Source organism: Herpailurus yagouaroundi, unplaced genomic scaffold (assembly GCF_014898765.1).
Source record: "Herpailurus yagouaroundi ecotype Mexico unplaced genomic scaffold, PumYag 185, whole genome shotgun sequence".
In the NCBI taxonomy this organism is placed as follows: Eukaryota; Metazoa; Chordata; class Mammalia; order Carnivora; family Felidae; genus Herpailurus; species Herpailurus yagouaroundi.
In genome coordinates this window covers 25,973,558-25,998,371 of record NW_024412416.1, presented here as the reverse complement: position 1 = coordinate 25,998,371, position 24,814 = coordinate 25,973,558, and the positions used below count along the sequence as shown (strand labels likewise).

At 37.7% G+C, this 24,814-nt stretch overlaps 1 protein-coding gene across 2 annotated transcripts in view; it reads left to right on the top strand.

Moving 5' to 3' along the window:
- Positions 1–22,916, top strand: part of GABRB3 (gamma-aminobutyric acid type A receptor subunit beta3) — a 251,422-nt gene extending 228,506 nt beyond the window's left edge. For both annotated transcript variants that reach the window (XM_040493883.1, XM_040493884.1), the window contains exons 7-9: positions 3,261–3,413; positions 9,217–9,461; positions 18,285–22,916. In XM_040493883.1, coding sequence (XP_040349817.1) covers positions 3,261–3,413; positions 9,217–9,461; positions 18,285–18,626 — 740 coding nt within the window. In that variant the 3' untranslated portion in view covers positions 18,627–22,916. The remainder of the gene's footprint in view (positions 1–3,260; positions 3,414–9,216; positions 9,462–18,284) is intronic.
- Positions 22,917–24,814: the final 1,898 nt, after the last annotated feature.

Sequence of the window (24,814 nt, the reverse complement as noted above, 5' to 3'; positions counted from 1 at the left end):
CTAAGATCCAACAATGAATTTACTTTGATAAAGATATTAAAGTTGCTATGGGAGTTCAAACATTCAGTAAAGATGTTGAACGTTTTGAGTATTACACTTGCTAGAGAGTAACATAAATAAACCAAATACTCCCATTTTTATGTATACAGATGTATTTGTTGATAACCTATGATAGTTTAGACATTTACCTAGGCATCATATTATATGAAAAATACATCACTTCACAAACTCTGCTTTAGGGACTGTACAACTTACTAAGGAAGATCCTGTCTTGATAAATAGTAATAATTTTATAAAAGAGAAAATAACTCAAAAAGGTAATCACCTACACTTTGAGGAAAGAAGGAGAAAAAATTCATGGAAGATGTGGCATTTGATTAAGGCTTTGTAACGTGGGTAAGGAAAAACATTTCGTCAGGAGGGAGGAATGTGGGTGAATCAGCAGAAGCAGGAAATATGGACAATTATTTTTAGGTAGTGAGGACACTCTTTGAGCTAGAAAATGGTATTCTTAATGAAAAGATATAGTGGGAAATAAAACAGGAGTTAATTTGGGAAAATGTTTTAGAGAAACTAAAATTCCCAGATGCATATTTGGACCTTTCTAGGAAGCAGTGAGCCATATAAAATTTTGAATATGGGTTGACAGCAAGTGTCCGTGCTGTACTTCAGGAATGTGTGGATGGAACATAGGGCCAGGAATCTGGAAATGGCAAGATAGGACTCTGACCCAGTTCAATGGCACATCATGCCAAGGATCCACATATACATAAAATGTAATGTAAAACAAAAATAGAGTATATCAGACCTATATCAAGGGAAGCTTTATTCCATTGATGGTGTTTGGAGGATTGGTTGATGTTTGTGGAACAAAAAACAGTGTGTATGGATGCTTTATATCAAACACTGAAATAATTATCAACCTTCAAAATAGATTTGTGATTAAATTTCTATTGTGAACTTACCTAAGATTAAAATCAAGTTTTAAAAATAACAAGGAAAACATGAAATGGATAAACTCAACTATATACTAAAATTTAAGTGTTTATATGTCCCCTACTCAAGCCATTACAAATTTTAAAACAAACAACTGAAGAAATGCTTGCAGAGAATGCACGCAAGGATTAATGTCAAAAGAACTGAAATGAATAGGTTAAAAAAAGGAATAAAAATAAGAAAAATGAATAAATAGTATAATCAGATCATATATGAGCTTATATACAAAAGAAAAACAAACATTTAGGAAGTATGCAATTAAAGAGAGTAATTGGAAAGGACAAAATTTTCCCAAAGAAATTATCAAAAGGTATTTTTGGGGCGCCTGGGTGGCTCAGTCGGTGAAGCGTCTGACTTCAGCTCAGGTCACGATCTCGCGGTCCATGAGTTCGAGCCCCGCGTCAGGTTCTGGGCTGATGGCTCAGAGCCTGGAGCCTGCTTCCGATTCTGTGTCTCCCTCTCTCTCTGACCCTCCCCCATTCATGCTCTGTCTCTCTCTGTCTCAAAAATAAATAAACGTTAAAAAAATTTTTTTAAAAAAAAGGTATTTTTAAGAAATGTTCTGGAACATTGTCATGTTTACAAGGTGAGTAGGGAATTCTATAAAGTGCTGATAGTGACGTGTACACTGGTATGATTTTTTGACAAAGTAATTTGGCAATAACCATCAAAAGCCTAAACAATTCCTAGCAATTGCCTATGCCTTGCTAGGCAATTGCAATGGCCTAGCAATTCCTCTTTTGGCATTTTCATCCTAAGGAAACAAGTCGAAATACAGTGAAAGGACACTATGCAGAGATATTAAGAATAGTGTTTATAGTTTTGTAAAAATGGAAATAATAAAAATTTGTTGCATTCAGGAAAATATTTTTGTAAACTAGAGTACATATGTATATATTTGAAGGAAAATTGGGAAGAATTTTAAATTGTGTTTACGAATAACTTGAAATAAGTATGAAAATGTTTATGCTATGATGACAGTATGATGTATGCATTTGATCAGAGCTATGTAATAGAAATTATGCACACACACACAAATGACTGGAGGAAATTTCCCACATTCTTAGCCTTTAAGTGCTAAGTCCCCTTCTTCTTCTTTTCTCCTTTACATAATTCCAGCTGAAAATGTGGTTGATGGCAAAGTAGGAGCCTGGAGATAAAAATCTTTCATTTTCAACATAGAACTAATAGTCATATGAGTGAGTCAGACTTCTTAGGAAAAGAATATAGAGACAAAAACAAAAAGATACATGGAACAAAGTCTGGAAAATTTGGGTGTGGGAGAATAGGAGGTTGTCAGTCTTAGAGTAGAAGGAGGTCAAGATGAGCGAGGTACTGCAATCTCAGGAAGGGAGCACCATCCATCAGTGATTGTGGAAGAGAAAGAGGCAAGGAAATGGATGATTAGAGAAGGTCATTGGGTTTTCACTGGTTGACCTTCCAGCAGCTTCACTAGAATGTAGATCAGGGAGATTTGGAACTGATAAAGTGGATGGTTGAAGTGGACAGGAGGAAATGGAGCCTACACTCTCTTTGCTGCAAGAAAAGCAAAATAAAATGGAGAAGGCAAATATAAAACTAAATGTGGCATAATCAGTGGGCAATTTTATTATTCTGTAATTGTGGGTATACTAAAGGTATACTGAGTTGGATGCACACATCAGATTAGCACTGGGACAAGATGCTTCTCTGAGGCTCTCCTTAATGCCTTGTCTGTGGTCAGAGTAGAGCATCACAGTGTATACTGCCACCTTCTGTAAGACTGGGTCTGCGTCTATGCCTCTGCAGCTCTCAGGGTACCCTTGAGATTCTTTAGGTGAGGGTCAGTAATTCAATGTGCACAGTGTTGCTCCAGATGAGCAGAAGGGACAACCGGTAAAAACCATTTTGGTCAATAAAACCTGAAACAAATCTCCCTTATTTACAATGGAGAAGAAGGGTACAGCCATTGATGAAATAATAAACAAGATACTTGAGATGATTCTGTATTCTAAGCTAAAAACTTTCCCAAAGTTTTCCTAGGGATGATTCTCAGCTGAACACTTAGCTTTAGAAGAGTATCCTCATCATTCTCTTAGAGACTGAAATAAAGTCCCCTCCCAATTCTTCTATAAATACAATTAGGCAAACAGAAGCAAATTTCATGGGTCACCCCTCAGTTCATGGGCTTTTCAAATGCATGCTGTTGACCAATGGAGGTCAAAGCCAACTTTTTTTGTCTGCTATGTCTTTTCTCCTGTGTAATCTTTGTCTGTTTATCATAGGTGCCTATCCTCGGCTCTCATTGAGCTTTCGGTTGAAGAGAAACATTGGATACTTCATTCTCCAGACTTACATGCCCTCGATACTAATTACGATTCTCTCATGGGTGTCCTTCTGGATCAATTATGATGCATCTGCAGCTAGAGTTGCCCTTGGTATGTGCTATTTTTAAATGATAACTAAAATGTAAAGTAACCATGTCATTACAGTATTAAGGAAGTTCAAAAGCTATAGTTCAACTACAATTTTTTGGCATCATGACACTAGTCTTGCCCATAAAGTTACTTTTATCTTAAAATAATAATTTCATGCATGATTTCCTTGATGTGTTAATTTAATTACAAGGCTCAAATGTGAATTTTCATGCCCATGAAAGGGAAAATATGTTTGCCGAATATTTGCATAATAAAACTATTTTTGACACTAATTTTAAATCAAGGATTAACATCTCCTGTTCAAAATTGTTCTGTGGCCTAGAAAGAAGACTTGACTAATGGGCATTCATCTTTTTTAAGTCAGAAAAATAGTCAAATATTATAGCATGTAATTGGAATTACATAATTTAATGAACATTAAAATATGTGATTAGATTCTGAGTGATTATGTGGAGCTCTAGTGATCTGTACTGGCCACTGGTCATTTGGCAATTGGATTGTTAGCTGATATGCAAGGTATTTTACAGGTTCCTATATCATTTGTTATATGTTTAGATTATTAAAAGAATACTATATATTATTTGTTTGTTTGTTTATCATTTAAACACATTTTAGTTGAGTATAGGGCTGAAGAGCAATTATCCAGTCCATCCCTCCTCTGGTAGGATTGAATTCAATTCCTGAAAGCAAAATTATTGGTAATACTTTTACAAATAGATGGAAAATAATTATCAATGCATTTGCTGGTAAATTAGCTTACAGAAAGCTATAATATTTCAGGGTTCCAGTTATCCCTTTTTCTTCCTGATTTTGTTTACCATATTTTTCCAGGACTTCAAGTTGAATGACATCTTTTTCCCTGGGAAAATGTGTGTACATGTGTGTATGTAGATGTCTGGTTTAGAATGACAGGTGACTTGCAGAGTTACATTCATGAATAGATTAATACATAGGAAATTAGGTAGCTATTCCAAAATGTGTTCATTGAATAAAAAATTGCTTTGAGAAGAAGAAACTATCAAAAAACTAAAAGTGCCATATTAATTATTATGTATTTTTAATGGGAATGGCGAGAAAAACATCCCTAAAGATCTGTAGGATTTTTCTACAGCCTTAAGAGGTTACCCTGTAACATAAGTCCTTTATGAAGGTTTTGCCCTTCTTCTTTTTTTTTTTTTTAATGTTACCAGATTACTCTTTGTTAAAGTATTTTCTCTTCATCTCACCTGGAAAAACCAGACCTGCAATGATTTTGGACGGTCAGATCTAAATTTTGCAGATCTGTTAGCTTATACATTTTCAGGGTCTCTCTTTAAGAAAAAGAATATAAAATAGACAAATATAAAATATCCAGGATCCTGCCCCAAGCCTGGGAGAGGCTTATGCAATTGGAGACCTGAAGCTGAAGCTTCATGAGTTTCACAGTGAATCAGCCTTTGAGAATTTGTCATTATTGAAATAACAAGAGAAATATGAGTACCAAAGAACTGTAATTATCTGACATCAATATGAGTGAGGTGAGCTGAAAATGTGAATTTCTAACTTTTATAGATATATAAATTCTATAGCTCCTTAATTGTAAAATACTGACTTCCACAATATTAAACAGATACTCTATCTGAAGTGAGTTGTAGTCAACCCAACCTTATTACAGTATGTGAAAGTAGATTCCACCTTTTCTAACAACACAGCATTATTATTATAAACCTAAATCATCCTGTTATGGCTTTGTTAAGACAAAGGAATGGTCTGCCCAGAGTTGCTAAGTCTTCACCACTGGAGGAGCTCCAGATTCTGACCAAAGTCACAAGTCTGGGAGGCAGATGTGAGCACAGAGACAGAAATGAATGGGCATTTGCCAGTGTCAAGGTGAACCTGAGGCCTGGGGGTCTTGAAGGCAGCTGTGACCTTAAGGCCACAGCATCTGAGCAGATAAAAGTCCAAGTCCAGATCTCAAAGTAGAATACCAGTGTGTTCACTCCATCTGTCCCACCTTCTGCCTACATAGAACAGGGTCTCTGAGCTTGGATCTGCAGGGATTGGGAAATGTCACCTGGTTACCTTCAATAACTTGAGGAAAAGTATATCATAGGATCATGAACACTGAATGACAACACAATAATCAAGGCTGAACTTTACCAAATACTCAGGTGCCAGGTTCTTTGCAAGGACATTAATGGGGTTGCCTTATCTATTCTGCAGAACATCCATAGCACAGTAAGCAATGTTATTGCTCCCATTTTACAGAGCAGGAAAACTAGGTATGGAGAAGCTACATAACTTGTACAACATCATATAATATTAAATGTCAGAATAAAAATTGTAATGCAGTTAGTCTGACTCCAGTTCTCTCCCTTAACTGCTACAGGTGATTCCTATGGTGTCAGTAGACAGTACACACAGGAGTAATTTTGTCTATTACATTGTAAACACAAGGATTAAAAATAAAAAATAAAGCTAAGCAAGGATTATTATTAATTATTATTATTATTGAGGGATCCCTCAAAATCATTAAAATGCTATGTGCTCTTGTGCCTCTTTAATAATATATGGCCATGGTATGGGGGCAGGCGGTTAATTGGAGAAATCCTCTTCCCACCCCATTCCACCTGTCTTGTCCTGTACCATACCTTTTGAAATGCCTTGAGTGCTGTTACCAGCATCCTAAATGGTTGCACCATGATGAATGTGCCTCATTTCTAAGTGAGGTCTTAGAGGTACAGGTCTGTGCAAAGGGGTTTTGAGCAAAGATATCCATGGCTCTGGCTCAGGATTCTTGGACCTACAGTTGTCTAGGGTTGTCTCTCTACTGAGAAGGGAAATGTTGGTCCTTCAGAAAGCTGTGTTGCACTGCTGCTCTGTATGCTTCAGGATTTTATGCTTCTTCTGACCAGGGGCTGACTGTCTGATCTGTTGAACTGTTAGTGTTACAAGCATTCAGACTGCAAATTTGGGAGTTGTAATTAAATGGTCTTCCTCAAAATCCTGAGGTCCACTTATCACTGAATAATAGTACTTGTCCTTTTAAAAGTAAAAATTTATACTAAAATAATTTAGGCCACATTATTTTTATCACAAAGAAGAGAAAGAAAATATCTTTTGATTAAATGATGCAAATTATATTTTTATTTCATAGTCCTTTTATAAATGCATCTTTTCAAATACAGTATTTTCTTAGCATAATCTAAATGAGAAATAATTTGAGGCTAACAATTAGTGTAAAGACTGAACAGCTTGATAAATGTAAAAGAATAGGGAAAGAACCATTCAGTTATCTCCTGTACTGCAGTTGGATGGGTCCCCTCAAGGACAAAGGACAGGAGTTCAAAGCAAGGCTGTGGCTGTGGGTACTTGCCAGGAAACCAGAAGCTACTGAATAATTTCATTCCCTGTAATGGTAATAATAAATATGACTATTTGTTAGTGTTAACAATGCCAGTTTATTAACATATCACCAATGATTTTCAGGCATTGTATTTAGACTTCACAACAGTTCTAAACAATGGTGTGGACCCATCAAGGCTCAGGTCATGCTGCTGGCAAGTGGCAGAGCTAGGCTTTTGGGGCCATGTGGCTGTACCATCCAGGTCTGTGAATCCCTACAGTCCACCATCATCCACAATATCTAGATAGGAAGTAAAATGATACAAAGAATTAGTAAACACATTGGCCTTTTAAGCTAAGAGCTAATCAGAGCCCAGAGCACTCACCCCAAAACTGTACTGTTAAGGGACTCCTTGACCCTGAGATAATGGGCCTGAGCCAGGGTCCTGTCCCATTTTTCAGGGGCAGCTTTTACCTGGCTGAGTGCCTGTGACATGTGCTGGGTCTTCTTATCCCTGTGTTCTTTCAGCCCATTTCCTGGGATGTCCACTAAGGTCATACATGTCCATTCAAAATAGTCAACTGGAGAACCAAAGCAATGACTAAACCAAAGCATTCAAGCTTTCCAAATACATTTGAAAGGAAAAAATTATGGCAGCAACATTACAAAATTTTTGAATAATGATGAGAACACCTAATTTCAGGGAGTTTGCATGGTGTTTTCACATTTATTTGTAAACTGTAATCATTCTATTGCCATTTTCAAATTTTAAAAGTCCCTAGGTACACATGATGGTACTTTAAAGGGTAATCTTAAAATATTCTGACATATTCAATTTCCATGTATTACATAAGCTATCATGATTTGCAGTTATATATAAAAATAGTTTTCAGTGCCTCAATTCCCTCCTCTACTTTTAATAGCAGTTTAGAGATGGGTGGAAGGAAAGCACATGCTAGTGACAGAAGACCAGGCTTTATTCCCTGCTTTCCCGATGGTCCTGAGCAAGAGGAGATCTGTGGTCAGGAGGTTCTCTGTATGGGATACACAGGATGAGGATGCCTACCTCCAACAATAGGATGGAAATCTAGAGGGCATCAAACTAAGGTTCTTAACGAATACAAACCCTACACTGGAGAGTTGGGTGAGGATCTGCAGACTCAGATGCCTTTGGGCAGAATCATATGTAGAGGTGGTCTGGGCTCTGCCGTGTATCTTAGCAACAGTTACCTCTCTGGCCTGCACTGTCCCCTGGCCTCAGTGACATCTTTTTTTCAAGTTACTGTGGCTGCAGGACCATGGCTAAAGCTTTACTTTCAAAAGTCTCCTTTTTGAGGGAAGGCATGACATAGCAATGAGGAAGAAGTGTTTCCACTGGGTCCTAGAAGACACAGGGGGTATCTCATTCAGTGGCACCAGTTAAATAGGTAGATAAGAGCACTCTTTGGAGATATCTTTCTTCCTTGAGACTTCTTAGTATTGTAAGAGAGAGCAAGTCAGCTGTAATAGTTACTGTCCCACTAAGAAACAAGCAATCCATATCTTTCTTGGATGTGTGGCTTCACTGTGTTCAACAAACTCTGGTTTTGTCACTGACATGTCCCCTCCTCTCTACGGCTTCAAATTATCCATATGAACTCTTTGTAGAGAAAAACATGTCCATTGCTATGGAAGAATTGCAAAATATGGTCCTTATATGTTTTTGGAGACTGGACTTGGCTCTGTTGGGCAAAAACTGAGATCATTCACACACTACTATGTAGAGAAGTCAACATAATGACATAAAAAAGGAGTGATGAGGATCTGTCTTGCTCCAGAGTATGGCAAGATTCAACACTTTGAATACAATCATTATACCTTGATTTCACCAAGAATGTTCTGAGACGCTTATATAGACTCTTAGTTAAGGAGGAAAATACTGTGAGCTAATCTGCTGTCAGGAGCTTCCTTGAAATATTCCTTTCTTTTTGAGCTCAGGACTGGATCATGTTCATTAACAGTTTTGAAAATCATTGCCCCATCCCCCCTTTTTAAAAAGCATTATAGTAAGAATTGTTTTCTTCTGACAGGTAGGCCCCTGAGACCCTCGTCCTTGATTCATCATAGATTCATTCTTCTTGAAAGCTCATTCAGACACTGAGAATTCGATGTTAATTTCTGGTTTCATTTTCATTTTTTTCCCATCTTTCATAAAAAGCACATTATCCTTTGCTGTCTACACAACTCTCTGTATACTCTGAATTCCCTCTATCTATGGGCCAAGTACCATGTGGTAGTGCCCTGCGAGGGAATAGAGGTGTCAGCTTCTTGACCTGACCTGCTGCCCACATGACATGTTTCATGCTCTTTTGCTGATTGCCCAATAATATTCAAGCTAATATCTCCAACTATTTCAAGCTGTTTGAGAAAATACAAAAGTGAAAAGTCAGGAATGGAGCAGCAAATTTTCAGCCTCTCACACTTCTGTTTCTTTTGTAGGGATCACTACCGTGCTGACAATGACAACCATCAACACACACCTCCGGGAGACATTGCCCAAAATCCCCTACGTCAAAGCCATTGACATGTACCTCATGGGCTGCTTTGTCTTTGTGTTTCTGGCCCTTCTGGAGTATGCCTTTGTCAACTACATTTTCTTTGGAAGAGGCCCTCAAAGGCAGAAGAAGCTTGCAGAAAAGACAGCCAAGGCGAAGAATGACCGTTCCAAGAGTGAAAGCAACCAGGTAGGCCCTCTACCAGCTTGACCACTCACCAATCCTGCCTATCACAGACCCACCTTGCCCCCTACCGCTCATCTGTCTAACTACAGTTACTTATATGACCCTTAAATAGGAATTGTGTGGCTTGTTGTTTATGACCTGAAATGTTGCCTCCTGCAAGTCACTGAGTTTTATATAAAACCAAAATTAGTAAAGAAGATAGAGAAGCCATAAGCTTCTAGTTCTCTGCAAAAAGAACAGAACATGTGAATACCATGTGGAGTGGTAGCCTGAACCTGACAGGCAATAGCATTTTTCCTAAATGCTGCCTTATTCCTTTAGTGATAAAATTACAAATTTGATTATCCACCATGCCACTGTTCTTTTACAGTGTGGGCAGGCCCCTCTGTCATCTCTGTCTGGCTTAGATCCTAGTTCAAGGTCCTTAGTGTAAGGTAGGAGCCATGCTCTTCCAAGGGCTCTCCTCCATCTGCACTGGTCCTCCCCTGTCAGTGTGTTCACAAAAGCCAGAGCCTGGCAAACCCAGATAGCAGTAGCCAAGGAGGGCACATTGCTTTAGGAAGCCTTGGGCAGTACACTCCAAGAAAGATCATAAATAATGTCCACCCCCTCCAGCTCAGCTCAGTGTTTACATCCTTCCAGTTACAAAGTAACTTTGTAATTACATGTCATTTCAGTTTATTTTTTAATAAAAACAGTATGTCATTGCAATTATAAACAGTACTTTGAAGAAAGTACATTATCATTTCTATATAATTTTTGTTTTTATCTTTCTACCTCTTGCATCCCATCAAGTTCTCAAAAATATATTTCTCCTTGCTTACATGCTGGGCTTGCTTCTACATTCCTTTATTATTTAATTCTTCTTGCTGAACTTAGTCATTTCTCAAGTCCGTGGTGTTTCCTTGCTTTTTACAGGTTCTTAGTGCATAATGGGTCTGTTTCTCAGAGGAATACAGCAGCTCTTTGGAGTATTTCCTATGTCCATAGCTCACTGGTGGCCCAGAATAGGTTCACAAACATTTATGAATGAATAGAGGCAGTTAAATGAATGTAAATGGCTCCCGTCATTTCAGCAAAACATAAATAGGGTTGGTCAGAGAAACCCAGGATCTGTGAAAAAACTCAGGCTTCCATAAGCAAAATTATCCTGAACTTCTTACTGGAAAATATACTTAGTATCACACTGTTATGTTTCTAAATAAGTCTGCATCTTACTATGAATACACAATATGCTTTGGTCATGCTGTTTCCAAGGAAACTGGGATTCATCACATCATTATTGTTTCCATCACACAGATATACAGACACACATACACATGCAATGCTGTTTTCCAAATTCCCTCATAATTTAAACAGATTATAAATTTGTTTCTTTCTTCTAAATGAGATGGTTTAGAACAAACCAACACGTCAAATTGTTGTGCTGCAGAAATACCTTTTTGAGTGTGAAGCTTAAAATTTAAAACAAAAATACTTCTAACATCCACAGAGAGAAATAGCAGAATGTAAAAAATATTATATATTGGATATGATGATATAAATCAGATGCAGAGGAAAATTTTGTTTTATTCATAAGACCATTTTTATTGTTTTTCTAAAAATTTGTTTTCCCAGCAGCTTTTTAAAAATCTTTACATGTTCATATTTTTAAAAATCTGTGATTGTAGATCAGCTGTTAAGGTTTGAAGTTGGCATACAAATGCACGGGTACTAGTTTTAAATGCATATTTCATGTCCTTAAAGGCAAGCATTAAAAATTCTTGCTGACAACACCTAAGAATTTAGTGATAATATTTAGATGGAAGTGAATATCCCAAAAAGCTTATATCATGTGATGTGGATAACTTAAGGGGAAGTGAGAAAAGAATCATAAACTTCATGCAAAGCAGAAATAGCTTTATGTACTGGCCAACACTTTCAAGAGTTATTTGTAATTATAGTTATTCATTTATTCACTTTCAGTAGTATCTCTCAGGATTGCTTGCTAATGTGGCCATCAACAGCCCAGGGAACCCCCTCTGTGTTATAAATGGGATCCCTAAGGGTCCAAAGGCTGTACCTTTCCTTGGATTGAAAGAGGACACTGGGCTGACCACAGGAACTTGCACTGGCATTATCGTTCTGTCTTGTAAGGGATATCAGGGAAGTACACTTAGGAATTCTGTAGGCCACCAAGGAGGGATCTGTGCCACCAGTGACTATCCTTGGGATGATGGTGTTTTTGTCCTTAATATAAACCATGAGTAGATTTTCCTTATATTCAGTGGTTGTACACTATTTTAACTTAGTGGTTGATTCATGAATGCTCAAAATGTTCATGTATTAACTTAGTTTCTCCTCAGATCAGTGGTGCAATGTAAATTGTGACCTTAATTTATTTGTGCTTAACCTCCTTTCTTTCCTGAATTGTTTCTATACTCAAGAGTTAGTCTTTGGTTGTGATGTATGTATTATGATTACTAGCCTTGGATATTTTGCAAGTTGACCAATTGGTATTTGAATTTCATGAAGTGGCAGAAAGCCTGAATTCCTGCCAAGTTATCAAAGCTGTAGACTTGACATCATTCCTCTTACTACAGAGCAAAATTTCTTTCCTCAAATGACAAATACTTTTTTTATTTTTCTAAAATTACAGTATTTTACTTATATAGAAGCATGAAGGTAATTAAAGAATGAATATCAATAATATGCCAATTTGGTGACAGATTCTAGAAAAAAATGAAAATCCCTCTGTGATATATTCTGCATGAGATGTTTTTCACCTTTGAATATTTGTCCCTGTCAAGGTTATAAACAGGAAGAAAAACTATGTTGAAATCAATGATTCTAATTATCTTATATACCAGACAAACTCTTCAAAATATGGAGTATTCATGAAATGCTTTAAAAAAATGCAAGTCATCATCTGTTATTCTAGACAGGACATTTTAGTCTTGTGTTTCACTCACAACAACTTACATCTGTTTTGAGATTTAAATTTTAGATGATAGAAAAAGATTAACATCTTTTTGGGACCTATTTGTTTTAAGTGCTTGGTTTCCAAGATGTAACACATTTTAATAACACTAATTCTTTTAGAAAAAAAATCTTCTAGTAATTTTGTTGGAAATGTTCTACACGTTGGTTTACTTCAAATATAAATTATGCAAATATAAAACTATAAGTCAAAAACATCCAAACTAATTTACACTAAGCTCTTATTATTCAGTATATGTTCAAGTTACTTTCAACATTATTGTTTCTGTGACAAGTGTTCACCCACTCTGAAAGAGAAATAATGAAAAATAGTATTGATTCTTGAGACCTACCTCATATGAGCTGTGTCTTGAAACAGCTGCAAGTTAGCCATAATTCTTCAAAGCACTCAAGAGCACTCTAATTTTGTAAATTATTGATGATATTGGATTTGGCTTCCTCCAAGGTAGATTTCCTTCACTAGAGTCAAGGGCACAGGCTTAGATCTCTTACCTCATGAAGTCCTTTCACAAAAGCACAGGACTGGTCACAAGGGACTTGAAAAGACAGGATATCAATTCATATAAATTTGTCATGAAATCATGAAAAATCAACTCAACATTCAGTTGACCTTATTTCTTGTGTTTTCTCCACTCTCGCTGGGTGCCTTCCAAAATCATTCTGCACATTATTATCTCTTTGCCTTGGATTCCCTCTTCCAGAATCCCTTTCTTCTTCACATCTTTCCCTCCTTCATGACTGACTCTTCTCCCTGACATTGTCCCTGATTTTTTTCTACTACTTGTTTCCATCCTGCCTCTGTCACTCCCCTCTTCTAGAAGTTGGTTTTGTCCCTGTTCTCCCAACTTCCATGGCACATGCTCTGTACTTGTGAAATGGCATGTCACATTTCATGTGGCCACCATGTCTTCTCTACTAAACAGCATTTGCTTCTTTGCATCTACCAAAATATTCACACCATGGCTCAGACATAGTAAATGCTCAATGGAATATGTGTTCATAAATGGGTGATATTTGTCATTAATTTGGTTCTGCTGCTGTGGTGTGTTTTTTCACTTTTCTAATGTGAGGAGAAGAGATGTTTCAGAAATGTATCTTTTTAAAGCCAGGTGAAGCTGAGTCATTAGAACCATCAACACTCATTAGAATTATCATGTCACAAAATACTCCCCTCCCTTCCTTTAAGAAAATATTCGTCTTTATTTGGTATTTCATTCTACAAAGTCATTATTTATAATCTCCTAAATTTTGATGAAAGGAGCTTTTCATATGGCATTTTTTGTAACTAAAAAGAGACTGTATTGTTGGCATTTATTTAAAAATGTGTTTAAAGTTCATTATGTAGTATTCTTTAAAAATGTGCTTGTTGATTATTTGAGACTGTCACCTGGTAGATGCCTTAAGGGTAAGAATATTTTTTGTCCACCTATTAGGGTGTCTCAACTAGCACAGGACATGGTATAGAGCAAATATAGAGTAGATCTTTGCATAAATGATCCCAAGAGTCTGGACTCTTCATGTGCATGTCTCCAGTGAGGCATCCACCTTCCTAAGTAGACCACTGGGCTTTTTATCTCATAGTTTTGTTGTATTTAAAATATTATGTAAAATGGAGAGAACATCTTTTAGAGTTAAATAATGTTTTCTGTTTTCCTACCTTTAGGAAAATAATTTCAGCCCTCTGAAATTCTAGTTAACATATAGTAAATCATATATTATTATCGAAAAGTATAAATTCCACATGAATATTTTAAAAAAGGGGAAGCATCTTCCACCTTTGGTTATTCTGTGACTCACCTTTAGATAAATTTTATTTTAAATACATCAGCTTACCATGTAAGAAGATGTATTTAAAATGTTGAGTAGTTAAACAAACTCTAATTGAGATAATCTGATAAATAATCTCAGTTTGTTAAATCTGTTTAAGTGATAACTTAATATATTTTCTGTCATAATTCAAAGTCAGGTATTTGGTAGGATATCACACCTATTCAATTCAGTATTAAAATACACTGAAAAAAAAAATCACCCTGACTGACTCCCGTTCTAGAAAAATACACCCTGAGTGAGCCAGGCAGTTCATTCATCACCCTGTTCTCTCCTGTGTGGCAAAAAGCACTATGGAAGGTGCTAGAGAGAGATAAAAATTACTAAAAGGGTTCCCTCTTCTAGAACCCTTCTTTGAAACCTTCGTATAAAGCCCAGCTCAGCTAACTCTATGCACTTTCCTCTCTGCTGACTTTGGATCCAGCTATCCATAGCTTTCTAAGCAGGTTCAAATCACCCCTTTCTTCGAGAGAGTGTGACTACTTGCAGAGAAGACATGCTGCTACCCACTGGGCTTTCCTTTGTTGTCCCTCCTATTTCAGCCACATCTTAATGTGTCTCTTAGGCTTTGCCTACCACATTCTCTTCCTACAATAAGAGACTGTCTTCCAAACCACTAGAGGCTTCACTGATCCTGAAGATAGCCAAACAGATTTTTGTTTTTGTTTTTGTAAGGATTTTACTGCTAACCATTCCAGGGCAAGATAACAAGAACAGATACAGAACACATATCCCAAACTCCTACAAAGGTCTAACATTCCTGGTACTTTCAAGATACAAACCTTATTCAAATTTTTCCCTCTACTAGATTAAAAAAAAAAACAAAACACAGAACTCTAATGTTCTGTCAGTGCTGTCCCTCCCCCCAAGAATGGGTCTAGAAGGGTCTTCTCCCCAGTAGCTCTGGTATTTCTGTGGTCCATTTGCATCTCCAAGCACCTCCAGGCTAGCTGTCTTCCATTCTAAGGAGACCATGGATCTTCATGGTCCCTCCCTACTGTGATACTGCTCCCCCTTCAGTTCAGAGGCATCACTGAGGAAAACAGTGCAGCCTGGGCTAATTTGTGCTCATTGCTGCTGCCCCCTATACCCCACATGGGCAGTATGAGCATTTCTGCACGGAGCTCAAGAGGGGCCAAGAGGCCAGGTGGGAACAGGATGGCAGGCAACTCTCTCTCCACGCCTTTTTCACTTTCTTAACTGAAGAGTTAAAGAAATGAGTTACGATGGCAGAGCACCACTGCTGTGTGGACACAGCATATGTTGGGAGTGCTGGGGTTTGTTTCAGTGGCATGAGGAGAGTATTACTCACAGCTTCTTGGCATTTCTCCTTGAGACTGCTCTAAAGGAAACAGAAAGGAGTGTGGTGCACTCCAACAGTGATCCATCTCCTTACCCTCTCCTCTCAAATGTGTATTTTACTTTTTACCTTGAAGCTTGGGTTGCAGTTCAGAAATATGTCATCTTTCCACCTAGAAATCACTGTTACTTTTTATTACCTGGAAGGTAAAGTTGAAATTCCTTAATGTGACTTGCAGAAACCCTTAATGGCTTGACTCTAGTGTGTATTCCTGTTCATCAACAGGTATATTTCCTTATTATATTAGGAAGATGGTAATGACAGCAATGAGAATGACCATTGTCCTGTCAACCATGATCTTAGCATGTGCCAGGACCAATTCTCACCAAGACTCCAATCCCACTTAGCTAGTTTGCCTTTCTCAAAACATTTCAGTCATGCTTCAAGCCTTTGTGATTTTTTTTCCTGATTTTTGCCTGGAAAATATCTACTCATTCTTGGAGGCCCAACTCAAATGCATTTCTCTTCTGAAATCTTCCCTCTTCCTTCCTGTAGTAGTTTTGATTGCTACCCCAACAAATTACCACAAAAATAGCCACTTAAAACAGCACCCAGTTCTGTTGGATAGAAGTACAGATTCAGTGGGGCTTAGCTGGGTTCCCTACTGAGAGTCTCAGGAGGCTGAAATCAAGATGTCTGTGGGGCTATATTCTCTTCTTGAGATTCTGGGGATAGATCTCTCCCCAGACTCATGCACATTGTTGATCATAATTTCTTGTGGTTGTAGGAATGAGGCTGTCAGCTGGGGCCAGTCTTTGCTCCTAGAGGCTGCCCCATTTCTTCCTATGCTTTCACTGCAGTGCCCTCTATCAATAGCAAATCCCATTCTTCTCCCACTGCAAATCCCTCTGCTCTCACCTTCTGCTACATCTTCTTTCCCTTCTGTTTCCAGATGGAGAAAATCCTTTACTTTTTTTTTTTTTAGTGTTTGTTTATTTTTGAGAGACAGAGAGAGACAGAGCATGAGCAGGGGAAGGGCAGAAAGAGAGGGAGACACAGAATCAGAAGCAGGCTCCAGGCTCTGAGCTGTCAGCACAGAGCCCGACATGGGGCTTGAATTCATGAACTGTGAGATCATGACCTGAGCTGAAGTTGATATTTAACTGACTGAGCCACCCAGGTGCCCCCAAAATCCTCTACTCTAAGGGCTCATGTGATTAGATTGCCCCTCCCCCCCCAAATAATCCAGGCTAATCTTCGTATTGTAAATTTCATAACTGTAAATAATGTTTGCAATGCCCCTTTTACATGTAAAGTAATATATTCACAGGTCTGGGGAGTAAGGGGTGATATCCTGATGACCACACTTCTTCTTCCCTAGCCATAATTGAATGGTACTCCCAAACCATGGGATAGGTATCACAGAGTCTATTTTGGCACCTTTGTGCCAGAGCCTGAGTGGCCCCTGGATGTTTGCAGCCCTTCCTGTGTCTGGGTTACCTTGGTGTCCGGGGGTCATCCCACCTGTGATCTCAGTACTGCTAAAAGGTCTGCACTAGCACAGACTTCATTTAACACTGAGTGCCTCTTCTTATTGGGAGTCTTCTCTCCCCACCTCACCTCCTTCACATCTAGCATAATGTCTTTAATGAGATTAAGGAGTATTCAGAAGAGAGGAACATGCAAATTAATATGTCAATGAATTATTCCTCCACAAAATGACTAATTTTGTGAAAGCCTCATAGAAGAAGCTATAGATGCATAATCTAGCTCTAGAAGAAATGGTAGGCTTTCCACAGACAAAGCTAGGACAAGGAAGATGGACTTCCAGGCAAAGAAATGAAGATAGCTGGTGAAACCTCAAGCATGCTGGAGATCAGTGACACCCAGGGGACTGTGGAATGGGCCATGTGGTCCTGAGAGGGTTTGGCACTACTCAGAGAAGGATTATTGTCACACTCAGAAAGAAAGGACTCCACTGGCAACCCCTAGCCTTAGGCATGTTCCATGAAAATTTCATAGAAACAAACAGACCATTGACATCATCAAGAAAGGTCTGAAGCTGTATTTAGTACAGAATAAAATGTTATTTTAAAGTTTGTCTCCAATGTGGGAGGGACTTTCATCTGTCTTAAATACAGCCCTTAAAAAAAAGAAACCTCCTGTCAGGATCAGGATTGGGCAAAGAGATCATACTAGGTAGCAGTCTGTATCTACACCCATCAAAATCATCAGGAGTGTCCATTCATCACAGGACTATTTGATTGTTTCTCCACAGTAATGTGAATAGTTTTGTACCATCATAAAAGGGGACAAGGTAATTTCTAAAAAAGAATGGGAGAGTATAGTTTACATCCAGTGTCCAGCTGTGAAAAACAGTTAAAATAACTGAAATAACATATTGAAAGGGAATTTTACTCTAATTTTGTCTTCCCTAAGGACTTGTATCCATAATGTGAAATTTCAATTAAAAAAAATCCCCCTTTACCTTAACCTTCTCACATAGAGTGAGGATTTTTAAATTTGAGAAAATAAAATCTCTAAACTCTAGTTAAACCTCCAAAATGGCACTTTCCACAAAAACAGTGTTGGGTTTGACAAATGTGCAATTTCTCATAATGTACGTGATGTGATTGCATGGCATAAGTCTGCACTGTGTTTGTATATGAAAATTAGATTCACTGGTATGCTAGCTAATGATGTGCACTTTCTTCAATTAGGTGGATGCTCATGGAAATATTCTATTAACATCACTGGTGGTTCACAATGAAATGAATGAGGTCACAGGCAGTGTCGGTGATACCAGAAATTCAGCAAGACCCTTTGACAACTCAGGAATCCAGTACAGGAAACAGAGCATGCCTAGGGAAGGGCATGGGCGACACATGGGGGACAGAAGCATCCCGCACAAGAAGACCCATCTACGGAGGAGGTCTTCACAGCTCAAAATTAAAATTCCTGATCTAACCGATGTGAATGCCATAGACAGATGGTCCAGGATCGTGTTTCCATTCACTTTTTCTCTTTTCAACTTAGTTTACTGGCTGTACTATGTTAACTGAGTGACTGTACCTGATTTTTCAAAGACTTCATTTAACACTGAGTGAAATATTACTCTGCCTGTCAAGTTTTTATACCTGTACACACACACAGACACACACAAGCAGACACACATATATACATACGCAATTGTATATATATGTGAACTTTCTCAGCATATATATAAAATACACGTGTATATGAGGATGTATGTGTATATGTTTATACACACAGGTGTAAGTACCCATGTGTATGTAAAACAAATACACATACATATATACATTTTGCAGCTATGGACAATTTAACACAGGATGCATATTAAAGAAAGTCATAGTTTTTTCTTTTTTAATTGAAAGGGACAAGCATCGTCTAAATATTATGCCTTGAGAATGAGGGTGTGAAACACATCATCCAAAAATATGTGTTTTATTATCATAAGTTAGATGTTTTAGTTTGAAAATCAGAAAGAAAATCTTAGTTAATCTTCAAAAATTCATTCAGTGGTATTGCTAGTTTAAAATGAGTCACATACTTCATATTGTTTCTGTTTACTAAGCGAAGGCTTTTCAGCTTTTTTGGTGATGGGGTTTGCTTTCATCAGGCACACTTTTTCTGTAACGGTTTAGTGGATGAGGTGAGCCACTGGTGTGTGCTCACCTGTTGTCTTAAATATAGATAGATCCCACGTTGATGTCTGAAACATCCATCTTTAGAAAACCCATCAGGAATGGATGGCATCTCATTGTAAGTACTCTTAATGTACAGTGTATTTTTTTGTTGTTGTTCACTTGGAGTGGATTCAGCTTACCTGTCATATGGGAATACAATGGCATGTTTTGGCAATGTTTAGTTGACATTTCAATCACTGAAAATGTGCTCCACATCTTATATGGATTTCTAGGCCTGATCTAACAGAAAGCATAGACGTCTCAGGTTATTTGTTACTCTAAGGTAAAACCATCTAGGATGATTTTCCCCCTTGTCTTTACGTTATCAATCACTCTTATAACATTGTATGTTAATATGAAGTATATTTGCATAATATGCATATATATGTATATTTACCAATATTTTGTTTCTTAATGCTTGCTATCATGGCAGCATGCGATGTCATAATTTTCCTTTACATGATGTAACTACTTTCTGTTACCTAGAATTAAGATTGAAGCTTAAAACACATTTACTGTTCAATTTCAGAAACCAAGAAACATCTCCATGCCTTCATTTCTGTATCTGACATATTTCATAAACACATCCAACTACTCCTAGTCTAACTAGGATGCTGCAGGAACATGACCAGTACACACCACGCGTCACCCAGTAATCCATGACCGTTCTCTTGAGGCAAAGGAGAGAAACCCAACAACAAACAGTCATTTTTGGTTCCTTCTGATCCACAGCCTCATCAGTATTTGGACTTTTTAAAGCTCGTAGAAACAAGACAAGGTGCACCGGTTTCATAGACGCAACCTTAACTTACTATTTAGATGAGATCTTTCTAAAGAAAAAAAAAGAGATGATATATTTTTTGTAAACAATATTTCTATCACAGGCCTCCATAAATGGAAATGACTACAGTTGTGCAAACAGATGTCACAGTGAGGTTAAGCATTTGGAGAAAAAAAGCAAAATATTCAGGAAAGAACTGCTAAATTAATACTTTATCCCAACATGCCACATATGCCTCACCTTCTCTGTTCTATCCTAAGCCAATGACCAAAATCTTGTCCAATATGCTACTAGCTGGCACCAGTTTGCTCCACGTAGATAGAGGCACCACCTTCCCTGAGGATGCATGTGGTGTGAGCTATCACCATAAGCTTACCATTACTTGATTTTTCTTTGGTATAAAAATAACAATCTTTAATTTGTGGAAGTCTGTCACAGTTCAAGACCCACTGTCAGGTAAAACACAGCCCACAAAATCTCATGCTAGAAGCAATGACTAGTTTTTTACCTTAACCCCTCCTTCATTCCGACCTTTCTACAACATCTTCCACCTACTGCTCTCTGGTTTTATTTTGTTTCTGGAGATTAGCCAGTGATTTCTGGTCTTGGGCTTTTCTCTAACAATTTTTTTTTTCATGGGTAACAATGAGGGATCCTAAAAGTTAAATAGATTGGGAAAAACCTTGTAAGTGGCCTTATCATTGTTAACATGTTAAAGAAAAAAGACATTTGTGAAGACCTTATCCCTTTCAATACTTCAGGTATCTTTTTCTGTATCCAGTGATTCAAGGAGTAAGCTCCACATGCAGAAGAGGGACCCCAAAATGCAAATGAATATGGACAAAAGCAATCAATGCTCGATTTACTTGTACAATTTATACTATTCAGAACTGTGACATTAATTCTTTCTGTGAGAAAAATGATTCAAAACATTTTTGATGCATAGTTGAGGTACCCAATTATCAAAGGAAGAGACCCTATGGGGCTCAGAAGAGCTGCAGTCTACTTACCAAGGTTTTCTGGTTATAAATTTGCATGGTATAGTCATAATAGCTTTTGAGCTTTTTATATGCATTTGGCACCAAGACTGGGATCCACAACTTTGTAGACACTGCGATGAAGTTAACATAATAGCTATACTATAAATAGTGTTTGTAACTACACACATACATACACACATACACACACACACACACACACACACAAATACATACATATATTCTGTAAAAAAAAAAAACTTTTTAAGATCCTTGGGTATGTGTTTGCTTTACTCCATTTCAGAAGAAAATTACTTTTCTTCTAATAAAATTATTTTATAGCTTCTCCATTTTTAAAAGTTGTGAGAAATATTGAGAAGCAGAACTCTGTGCTGACAGAAGAGAGTTGAGTTTGGTTCTCTGTTCTGTTTCAATGACCTCTCATTATTCCACAGTAGTTACTGGAGCCAGTGTGCAAGCTGTATTGATGAATTCTGAACCTGGACCTCCGACATTAATGTGAGGTGGCTGTCACCCACATCCAGACATCTTGAGTAAGGAGAGAAAAGTTGAATTTGGAATATAATGGTATTTCTTTCTCAACAACTGAACATAATAAAAAGTTAATTTTCTATGTAGTCCTGTCTTTCCAAAATGCTTCACAGGGGCTCAAAATGTACTGAAGAATCTTTCTCTGAAAGTTGGTTATTACCCATATTTAGATATACTTGAGACAACTCAAGAGCCCTACTACATAAATCCCTACAGTGAAAGACTGATAAGACTTGAGTAAATCTTGAAAACAAGCGTTATTCTTGTTCACCTACCCCAGGAATGTAGAGGGGTTTCACTGTCTATATCATGAGACATGCATTTCCCCCCTGAATCATAAATGAACTAGGAAGTATGTCATGGTAATATTCCTGTTAGGTTTGAAGATTACATGTGCATCTGCAATATCATGTGTTTTTAATGCCAGCATCCAGAACTTTTGACATATTTGGTCAGTTACGTCCAAGGCACTTTTCCCCTGTGCAGCTTTGGAATTAACATTTTCACCCAGGAGGAATCCCAGAGGTGATTCCACACACTTTTGGGACTGGTTTTAAGGGGACAGGCACATTGGCAGCTGTAGGTGTTCATTTTCAGCATCTAGTAGATAACCCCATTGGTGTTAGTCCCACAGTGGTGTGTTTGAAAAAAGAGAGTATGTCCAATTTTGAATCTCCTGGCTTGAAATTATAAACCATCTCATAATCCTTACTTAATGCTCCACCTGAAAACTAGTTCATATTTCTGACCATTTTTATGTAAGCAAAATTGATCAATTAGTGAAATATTTTGTTACTCGTGGAAATGACTTCGGCTCTCATCTTATGTGAGCCATCAGTCAGAGTAACATTGAATCATGGGGCAAAGAGCTGTCCAGGTGGACTAAATTTTCCCAGGACACTAGCTAGTGTGCCTTGGATCAATTACCTCTTCTACTGCATTGAAAGGTGCCATGTTTTCCAAAATACTCAATTCCCAACACCTGGGTAAACAGTGACTTCCCAGAGAGTGGCTACAATAACATGCCTCTCCCTAGGGTGAGCCCCATAAACATGTTTTATCATTCTTGTCTTATATTTCTACTTTCCAAGTCAGTGAGTGTATTCAAGGTAAGTACAGGATTATTCTAGTAGGAATAGGCGATTGCTGTCATGATTAATTCCCATGTGGATTTCATTTCATTGTAAAGATAAACTAAAATCCAATTTTGCTTAAGCACATTGATGTAATTTTTTGGTATTATTTGACATGAAAAAAACAGCAAAATTGAGTGATAGATACAATATGAAACTTGTTGATGAATGAATTCAAATTTATTAAAAAAGAACTAACTGACTTAAATAAGAAGACTGACTTTTTTTTTTTCTTCCTTGGCTATCTTTTGGTGATACGGTGTGGTTATTTTAATTCCAGCTATTTTTAGATGTACATGTCCATTTAGATTACGTGGAAAGTACAAAGAAATAAGCTCAAAGCTGACTGCATTTGAGGACAACTGAATCATGACTTTTTTTGTATTAAAGATGATTTATTCTGGGGCGCCTGGTTGGCGCAGTCGGTTAAGCGTCCGACTTCAGCCAGGTCACGATCTTGCGGTCCGTGAGTTCGAGCCCCGTCGGGCTCTGGGCTGATGGCTCGGAGCCTGGAGCCTGTTTCCGATTCTGTGTCTCCCTCTCTCTCTGCCCCTCCCCCGTTCACGCTCTGTCTCTCTCTGTCCCAAAAATAAGTAAACGTTGAAAAAAAAAAAAAGATGATTTATTCTAAACTTCAAAAGACAACTAAATACAGAGATCCAGCTTGTGCTTGTCTTCAAATAAATGGTTAGAGAGAAAGAAATATTTTTCTATTAAAGGCAAGGGAAGAAACTTACCAATAACCTCTGGGCACAGGTGGTATTGGTCCTTACTCTTTACTTTTTTAGCACTGAAACGTAATTTCCCTTGTCTTCTCTCCAGTGAGAAAGTAACAAGCAATGTCATGAATGAATGAATGGATGAATGAATGAGTTCACATCCTCAGACACCTCAAACCAGATAGAACTTGTATCAAGAAATTTATCTGTATGTTCCTAGAAAGGCTGCTGGCTCACATGCAAACACCTTAAAAAGAAAGTTCCCCACTGTGGTTGTCAGTCTTTCAAAATGTTCTCAGTCAGCTAGTATTTAATGGAGGTTTATCCTCAAATGTATCTATTCTCAGCAAAATAATACAAATTCTTCAGTAATTCTTTACAAGGCCTGTTTCCATTCTTTCATTTTTTTCACCATATGTTTTTACATCCCTGCTTTACTTTGGGACCCTGTCTTGGACATATTTCACACTAATTCTTCATCTAAGACTGGAACATCACTATGAGGACATTTCTCCTCTACTCCATTAGGCTATAACATTATTCATTCAGATGAGAAAGTTTAAATTACCAATAACTGCAAAAAAAAGTATTTTCAATTTTTCAGTTTATTTTTTTATTATGAAATTTATTGTCAAATTGATTTCCATACAACACCCAGTGCTCATCCCAAAAGGTGCCCTCAATACCCATCACCCACCCACCCTTCCTTCCCACCCCCCATAAACCCTCAGTTTGTTCTCAGTTTTTAGGAGTCTCTTATGTTTTGGCTCCCTCCCTCTCTAACCATTTTTTTTCTTCCCCTCCCCCATGGTCTTCTGTTAAGTTTCTCAGGATCCACATAGGAGTGAAAACATACGGAATCTGTCCTTCTCTGTATGACTTATTTCACTTAGCATAACACTCTCCAGTTCCATCCATGTTGCTACAAAAGGCCATATTTCATTCTTTCTCATTGCCATGTAGTATTCCATTGTGTATATAAACAACAATTTCTTTATATATTCATCAGTTGATGGACATTTAGGCTCTTTCCATAATTTGGCTATTGTTGAGAGTGCTGCTATAAACATTGGGGTGAAGTGCCCCTATGCCTCAGCCCTCCTATATCCTGGGTCATAGGGTAGGTCTATTTTTTAATTTTCTGAGGAACCTTCACACTGTTTTCCAGAGTGGCTGCACCAGTTTGCTTTCTCACCAACAGTGCAAGAGGGTTCCCATTTCTCCACATCCTCTCCCGCATCTATAGTCTCCTGTTTTGTTCATTTTAGCCACTCTGACTGGTGTGAGGTGATATCTGAGTGTGGTTTTGATTTGTATTTCCCTGATGAGGAGCGACATTGAACATCTTTTCATGTGCCTGTTGGCCATCTGGATGTCTTCT